Source organism: Podarcis tiliguerta, assembly GCF_965153285.1.
Source record: "Podarcis tiliguerta genome assembly, chromosome: 4".
In the NCBI taxonomy this organism is placed as follows: Eukaryota; Metazoa; Chordata; class Lepidosauria; order Squamata; family Lacertidae; genus Podarcis; species Podarcis tiliguerta.
Genome location: NC_139537.1, coordinates 91,875,340 through 91,884,104, shown reverse-complemented (window position 1 = coordinate 91,884,104; position 8,765 = coordinate 91,875,340). Strand labels below are relative to the sequence as shown.

The window sequence follows — 8,765 nt, the reverse complement described above, 5'->3', positions numbered from 1 at the left end:
GCATGTTTGGCAAACCCTCACAGTGATCAACTCCCTGCGGGAAACTTATGACCCCACAGCCACTTACGGGCTCACTGTTAAGACCGTGTTCATGATAGGCTCTCGGCTAGGAGGGATCGCCAAAGATGAAGAAAGAAGGAGGTTCTCATCTCACCACCTCCAGTTTACCGGCACAGCTGAGATGGGCTTAAAGTACCAAACACGCTTTGCTTTCCGCATCAAGTCCCCGACCCATCACCACTATACTACGGATCCATCGACAACAATACGTCCGCACTGCCAATAATGCGGATCTGCGCCGCGAGCGTTGCGCGGCATCGCGTGGGGGAAGCTCAGCATCTTATAACGGTTCTCGTTCGGCCGGCCCCGCCCCCTCCCTCCAAGCCACGCCCCCTACTTCGGCGGCTGTTGCGTTCGTCTCCGATTGGAGCCTTCCCGCGGACCAATGGGAAGAGCGGGGCCGCGATCCTACGGGAAAGAAGCGGGCGGGGCCTGGACTTGAGGCGAGCGCAGCGATTGGACAGTCGGCAGGGCCGGGGGGCGGAGCCCGCTGTCGGGCCGCCGCCTGTGCGTGGCAGCCGCTCTGAGGGGATTCTGGCGACGCGGGTCATGGCGAAGAAGGTGGCCGGGGTGGCGGTGCTGGTGGCCGGGGTGCTGGTGCTCGGCTTGTGGCCGTGCGGCGCCAAGAGCTCCCCGAGGAAGGCGGTGGCCGCCCGGCTGGCGGCGAAGTGGCCGGCGACGCCGTTGCTGCTGGAGGCCAGGTGAGGGGACGAGAGGGAGGGTTGCTTGAGGGGTCAGCTGAGGGAAAGCGAGGGCAGCTGAGGCGCACCTCCGAAAGGGGGCGAGGGATGATTCGCGTCAGGAACAAGGAGGCTTCGGGGAAAGGTTGACCTCGGGATCTGCTGCCCCCGTGGACCTTGCCTCATGGGTGGGGAGATCGACTTGGAATCCTGAGCTCCCAGCATCCCTTATTCTATCCCCCCCTCCAATTTTTTTTATTGGTTTTCACAACATTATAAACAAACAAACACATAAAACAACCATAAATCATTTACTTATTAAAAATTACACTTATTGACATTGTTAAGTGACTTCCTCACTTCCCCTTGGTTGAATTTCATTGCATATCCTTTTAACGGTTTTCCAAATCAGAGTTCTTTAAAAAAATTAACTTAAACATTAATATCCTTCGATCTTCACATTATGAAATTAAACTTATTAATTCATCACTTAACTTAAATAAAATAAGCCAATTGAGTATCTGCAAGCTGTTTTCAGTTAATTTAACTTAACATATTTAACTAAGTAATCAATAAATTTGATCCAATCTTCCTGATACTCCTCCTCCTTCTGGTCGCAGACTCTTCCGGTTAGGTCGGCTAGTTCCGAAAAATCCATCATCTTCACCTGCCATTCTTTCAGCATCCCTTATTCTAGGAGACCACAAGGGTCATCTAGTCCAACCCCTCTGCCCTGCAGGAATCTTTTGCCTAACACGGGACTCGAACCCACAGCCCTCATGCCCTACCTGTTGAGCCAGTGCTCCACAAACTCTGCTTCCCAGGTGTCGGGTACAACTTCTATCATCACCCCTGGCCCTGCGAGCGAGGGATGCTGGGAGTTGTAGTCCGGCGACAGCTGGGGTACCCAAGGTTGGGAAGCGCTGGACTGCGCAACCTCCAACCAGATCTCCTGGTGGGAATCCAGAGGGGATTGGGAATCACAGCTATCCCGGCTGGGGCTGGTGGACGCCGAGGGAAAAGGATATCAGGGCAGTCTGATTGGGAGAAGCGGAGACATCTGGTGCCAGGGAGTGTAGTGTAGTGGTTAGAGCAGCCTTTGTCAGCCTTGTGCCCTTGGACTGCAGACACCATCAGCTCCAGATAGCGCACCTGGCAGGAGTTGGTGTACATTGTAGTCCCGGCAACATCTTGAGAGTGCCAGGCTGGTTAAGTCTGGAGAGACTCCTTCTGAAATACTCAGCCTTGAAGGTCATACTCTTTCACCTACCTCACAAGGCTGTTTTGAGGAGAAGGGAGGGACAATGAATGCTGCCTTGGAACTAACTTGTAGGAAAGTTGTGATATACGTAGGCTGAATGCTGTGATGTATGTAACATTAATTGTCCATGGAAGTCCAGAATTTCAATTGATTTAGGATAGTTTCCTTGAAAATCCATTGGAGTTTAAGGGCCTGTCCCAAAGATTTTAATGGCATGTTAGGGAGATTGCTCCAGAGAAAGTGTCTTGGAGTTGTAATCACAAACCAAATAAGTGCCCCTGCATTCCAGCCCTTTTATAGTACTCGTATGAGTTCATTTGCCTTATTGCTATCTCCATTAAGAACGTGTAGCCATGTGGTAAAATACTGAGGTCAGATATCTTACATATCCAGCAGTATCAAAAATAACAAGAAGCAAGTATGGGTCTTCTGCATCTGGCATGCCCATGAATCTTGTTCCAATGCCATGACATGCCAAAGTGATGTACTGTAAGAACCTTATTTCAAATAATTCTACATGTCATCAATAACAACTTAATACCTCAAGATGGCTGATCTTTATATTCTAGCAATTTGACCAATGTTGCCACATTGTGTGCACGCTGCATATAACTATGTAAAAAATTTCCCACCTCCTTTTTTATGCTGTCGTAAAATAGAAGAAAATGAATTGGTGTGTTTAAATAGCATTATTTTCTGCTATGTTAAACCAGAAATGCTGCTTGCTATTTAAGCTTATGAGTGGTCCTCAGTTTGGCATCCTGCTCCTTTTCCTGCCACCCCCAAAATAGATGCATTTTGGAGTAGTTACTCCATGTCTTCTGGGATTGTGCCCTTTTACCACAGTTTGAGACAAAATCCTATCCCAAACAAACTTTTCATTGCAGAATTTGCACAGAAGTAGATGTAGGCATAGCCCTTCTAGGACTTTGTCACCTGAACATCAGTAAACAATGTCTTCCACTATACCATTTTGTTTCTATAAAAAAAACGTTTCTGTAGTATAAAACATCACAAAGAACAAACCTTGTTTACAACTCATGGTATGTCTGAAGTAAGGCAAACTATAGAGCTGGGTTTGGATGACACATTAAGCCAAATTATAACTCAGCCCTGAGGAGTGTAACAGCCATATCTTCTCTTTGGGAACCTGTGCGTTTGCGCTAAGCCATGGTTTGCTGTGGCATTACATGCAAATGAGTCACTCTGCAAAAATACAAAACTTCTGAGCAATTAGGAAACAGCAAGAATCGTTAGATAATGTAACACAGTTATTGTCAATAGTGGTATGAATATCACATAATTTAAAAGTAAATTAAATAAAATACATTTATGTAGTTAAAATTTACTAGTTTAATCTGTGCAACATCAGAACTTAATTCCAATTGTATATGATTCAGAGTTTTCCTTAGCAATGAGCATTCAATATACCTCTTGTACAATACCATAAAATTTTCCGCTGTATGTGCTACATGTATGGAGGAATGAGGCAACATAACTTGCATGTCTCATCATACTCAGTTTTCATCCACTCCTTGGCCTGCCTGCTGAGCTCATGGGTGACTGAATGTCTTTAAAGTCATTCAGAGTTAATTGTGTATAAATCCAATTTCACTGGTGTGCTTGCTGAGTGTGCTAGGGTGTCATATGTACATAGCAATTCTAAATAAGTTTAATTAGAAATAAGTCCTACTAAATTTAACAGGATTTATTCTGCAATAAATATGTTTAAGATTGCAGCTTTTACCTCAGTTTCCTGTCTGTAAAGTGAGAATTACACCCTGCAAGCCTAATTTGAGCAAGTGCTATACTGTATAACTGAATGAAAACATCTCTGCCTTAGTTGTTCAGTCTGTATTGTTTTTAAATCTATCTTTAATTGTTTTTGGACTTAAGAAAAACCTGTCTTAGCTGTTTTTATTATATATTTGTAAATTTCCTTAAGGGGCATGTAGAAGGGGATTCATTAATCAATTAATTAATAGGTTGACAGCTTAATACAAAATATACTTCCGGGGAGCCAGTGCTCTGGCTATGTAGATTATGTCTCCTTGGTTGGTGACATGGGTTATTATTCTGCAGAATGTTTGCTATGTAGTGTTGTTCTACTGATCTCAAAGGACTTCTACAATTCTGGGGTGAGAAGTAAATTATATCTTTAAATCATTTAGGCTTTTTCAAACACTTAGGGAGAATTGGCACAGCAACATCTTCTGGGATGTGTGAGGTTGGGATCCCACAGATCCCTAGCTGAGCTGGGAGGTTCCCAGTGGATTTGGGCTACACCTGCTCGGCTTCTTCATCCTTAGCTCAGCTGGACATACACTGACATATCGCCCCCATCTGTCTTAGCTGGATCCCATTTTACCGAGTTGAGCTCAGTGGATCTTAAACTGGTGTAAGCCTTGAAAAATGAGTTTTCTAGAGGCATGGTGGGGTCAGTACTGGAAAGGCTTGATCCTAAGCCCATTTAGCTCAGTTACGTGTCCTGGCAACCTGGGGTAAATTAAACCAGGAAAAAGAGTAGTGTAATTCAATTTTAAAGACTTGTTCCCCCTCTGCCAGGTTTAGGCGGGCTCTGCTAGCAGAAGCCCCGTTCCTGAATGGAGTTTGGATCCGGTGTAATTTTTGCACCAGCTTAACTGATGCCAGGCCTGCTATATGCCAGCTGCTTGTGTATAGGATCGCTCACTTGGGCTTCTTCTCAAAATGGTTGTTTGTGTCTTATGAGTTATACTAATGGATGAATTATTACACACATTTTTAACAGTGAATTCATTGCAGAAGAAGGCAATGAGCAATTCTGGCAGTTTTTGGAAACGGTGAAAGAATTAACATTATACAGGAAAGGAGGTAAGTTGTGTTTGTTGTGTGTATCTAGACTGGCAGACCTTTCTGTAAATTGTACTGTGTAATAGTGTTAATAGTGTGCATGCTTTCAACCAAGAGTGGTTAACCTGGGACTTGCCAGTTGTTGTTGGTTTACAACTCTCCCACCATCCTTGACTATTACTGGTGCTGGCTGGAGCTGATGGGAGGTTTGGGGTTTTTAAAAATCTTGCCTTTAAGTTGTGTTTTAGGAAATTTTTATTCTTTTTTATGCACTTAGAGATTTGATTATATTAAACAATAAAATATGTTATAGATAAATAGTCCAACAACATATGGAGGGTCACTTTAAATGCACAGTGTATTCTGCAACCTGTCCTTAGTAGTGCTTCACTTTCTGGTTTCTTCACATTAAAATAAGAAAGTTGAGACAGTCCAAGACATGTTGATGCCTGAAGCAGAAAATCAGAATGATATTCTCCCTTCCCAAAATCCACTGCATAAAGTAGGCTGCCTAGCCCTTCCTGATACCTGGGCTTTGCAGTCAGCCACTGATTAGACTAACGGATAGCATGGACAGGTCCTTTTCAGTGGTGGGTCTGTACCTTTTAAACCTATTTACTCAGCAGATATGTGAGACCTCCTGTTCTAAGAAGAAGAGAAAATTCAAAATATTTTTATTTCAGTCTCTCTTATTCATCATGGTATTGGAATTGCTGTTGCTCAATTTTTAGGGGTGTTAATGTGGTTTTCATGGATTCTGTAGGTGATTATGACTTACAAAGTGGTATGTAAAGAAAGAAAATAAATAAATAAATAAATAAGCAATGGCTTTTTAAAATATTTGCCCAAACCTTTTTCATGCCCCTCCATCCTTATTTATATTCTGCATCATCTTCTTAGTTATCAGAGATCTTTTAAAAAAGATTTCTGATCTAAGCATCGTAGCATTTGTTGGTGGGGAGGGGAAGCAGCATGAAGGAGGGTCTTGATTTTGGCCTTATGAGTGAGCCTTGCCACTTGGCAATTTCATAATGTCATATCCGGGTTCATCCTCTTTTCCGTTCACCACATGAAGTTACTGATAAATGTGTAGGTACAGCATTTTTGTGTCTATAATAACCCAGAGCTCTTTTCTGCAGCACATCAAAGGAGGCAACTGGAAGGTTTTGTTTCTGTTTGTAACAAACCATAGTTCCCCATTACCTTCAAACTTGGAGAAAAGTGATTTGCTTAAACGCTTGATACTGAGAACAAACAAGAATCAAACAATAGTTTCAGATTCTTATTTACTAATTAGCTGAAACAATGTTCTCCAAGTTTAGATGTAGCAGTGAATCAAACATTGCATGCTAATTTTAATTGTGTCCAGTCATTTGGGCACATCACAACATTTTGTTTGTTTTTGGGATTTATATTCCTCCTTTAAATGCCCATGGTGGCTTCCATTAAATATATATAAAAAAAAAATCAACAGAAGGGGGTGTCTACACCTTCTGATGTTTGCTTTGTACAGGTTTGTGTATAAAGCCTTTCCTCCTCCCAGGAGGGGAGGGGTTGTGATCGGGAGATGATTCCCGCGTCATGCAGGGGGCGCTCCGCCCCCTGCTTCAACTCCAGGACTGGCGCCACACCCCTCCCCCATTGGGCACCCAATAGGGAAGCTCGACGGGGGCGTGGCTTGCTGCTCAAACGCAGCCGCGCCAGCGATCCCCACCATTGCACACACATTTTCTTTCGTGGTCCAATGCCTAAGCCAATACCTTCTCACATGCTGTAATCAATAAAGTTGTGGCCTTTACCTTACCCATTAACCTTACATTCTGTGTCCACGTGTCTTTATTCCCCAAGCGGGGATCGGGTCCTCCAATCACAACTCTAAACTATGGTTAGTGCACATCAAGGTTTATAAACCAGCAGCACACCATGGCTTACAGGTGAGGTTTGTTCATGTTTAATAAACCATGGTTAGGCTGCTGCTATGGCTTCAAATGATCTAATAAACTGTAGCTTAACATTAAGTTCGAATCACATCATGATATGGTCCTAGAGTTGCATGCTGTTCTCTTTAGGTCATTGTTCCTCCTTAGTCACTCCCCACCTCCTGGGACTGGAGAGTTTTTCGCTGTTCCAAGCACTAAGAGGAAGGAACAAGGTGCCACAGCTGGTCCTCTTATCCCCATACTTATGTGTTATGGTGAATTAAAACATTTCCACCCAACCCCAATCAAACTGCCACACAAACTGGCTGCCATTAAATACGGTTGTTACAGAATTGTTGTCTTTATAATCTTTAGTCCTTGGGGACTTGCCCAGGTGTTCAGTTAGGATGGCAGGCGTAATTGCTGTTTGTTAAAAGAAAATTATATGCATAACCACTCAGTGGAATAGCAACCTGTTTTCTGTCTTTTGTTTATCTGTACTAGTACTACTTTATTTTTTCCTTTTCCACAGCACTGTCTGTCTTGTCTTCCTCCATTTTCCTCTTTGCTTTCTCAACAACACAGCACTTTTTGCTTGTTAGTTCATAGGATTTCAGGCATTTACCTTAGCTTGGACCATTTTATTTGGTAAAATGGTTAGTGATTAATACACAGTAATGCTCTCTGATGTATGATTCAACTTCTGCACCACTCTTTTCAGATCGGCAAGAGAAACCAGTTCACAAGTCAATATACCTGCCCTTTGATGGACACTTAATAGCATGTTTTATGTTTAATTTGTAAGCCCCCAACTAGAGAAATTGTATTTTGTATTAATAAAAATTTTAAAATTGGCCAATCATCTGAAATCCCACAACTTTCTATATTCCAGATATTTTTATTTGCCAACACGTAATTGTAAATCAGTGATATTTGGGACTAGATGTTAACATCTCACTTGTATTTCTTTTCCTTTTTTAATACAGTTTCGGAGCATTCTTATTACAACTTAATCCTGAAGAAAGCCGGACAGTTCCTTTCAAATGTGCAGATTAATCTTTTGAAATTTTCTCTTTCCTTACGAGCACATTCCCCAACCATTCAGATGTTTCAGCAGGTGTGTAAAATTGGCTGGTACAAGCTAGGAATCTGGATATGGCTTTGGTTCACATGCTAAGGAGGGGCTTTCAAAAATGGCTCCTCATTGTGGCTGTTGTCATACTGCAAGCCGTTCTCTTGCAGCAGCTTGCAGCATGGCTAAGAGTGCTTTCTTCATACTGCTGCAACCCTCCCTTCCAAAATGTTTTGTGGTAGCATGATGGTCTGCTTGCTAAGCTTCTGTAGAACTATAGTGCTGCGTGGAAGGGAAAAAAGACCAGAGGGATGGATTTACTGTAGCATCCAAGTGATGGTGGTCTTCAAAGCAGCCTTTAGTAGTGTTGTTGATATTGGTAGGACTGGTCTGGAGAAAAACACTATTTGCTTTACATCCATATGACCTGTATATCTGCATATATAGTTCAGTGTGAACTCAGAAGCAAGCCTCAAATCGGTCCCACGCCATAGAGATACTGGCCTGGCTTCCATGTAGGGCTGAGCGAAACTATGGCTCTCAAAGAGGACATAATGGCTGCTTTGCTCCTCCTTGCCATTATGATGTTGTGCTGTTCTGACCCAAGTCTCTTGCAAGGCAAACTGCAAGCTGCAAACAAAGACCTGGTTTGGATGTGAAAGCTAAACCACAAGCATGGATTTGGATGTCATTCTAAGCCAAAGCACAGCTTAGTACATTAGCAAAACAATTTTGGAGAAGAAAAGCTTCTATGATCTCCTCTCTGGGAGCCTGCCCATTTGCACTAAGTCATGGTTTGGCTTAATGTTATGTGTGTAAGACAACAGTGAGTGATCCAGGAAGACTATATTATAATAAACACATGGTGTCCCAGTTCATTTCTTCATTTCTGCCCACTAATGGGGTGTGTGCAGAGTTCAGCCCCCTAGATTACAGGTTGT

The 8,765-nt window shown here is 42.9% G+C and overlaps 1 protein-coding gene across 4 annotated transcripts in view; it reads left to right on the top strand.

Annotated features, from left to right (window-relative positions):
* Positions 1-506: 506 nt before the first annotated feature.
* UGGT2 (UDP-glucose glycoprotein glucosyltransferase 2) overlaps positions 507-8,765 on the top strand; it is an 80,110-nt gene continuing 71,851 nt past the window's right edge. For 2 of the 4 annotated variants that reach the window (XR_014510069.1, XM_083435774.1), the window contains exons 1-3: positions 507-761; positions 4,772-4,854; positions 7,739-7,869. Coding sequence is in view for 1 of the 4 variants with exons in the window: in XM_083435774.1 (XP_083291900.1) it covers positions 610-761; positions 4,772-4,854; positions 7,739-7,869 (366 nt within the window). In the remaining 3 variants the exon portion in view is untranslated. The remainder of the gene's footprint in view (positions 762-4,771; positions 4,855-7,738; positions 7,870-8,765) is intronic. The other 2 variants (XR_014510070.1, XM_083435775.1) reach the window with 2 other exon arrangements.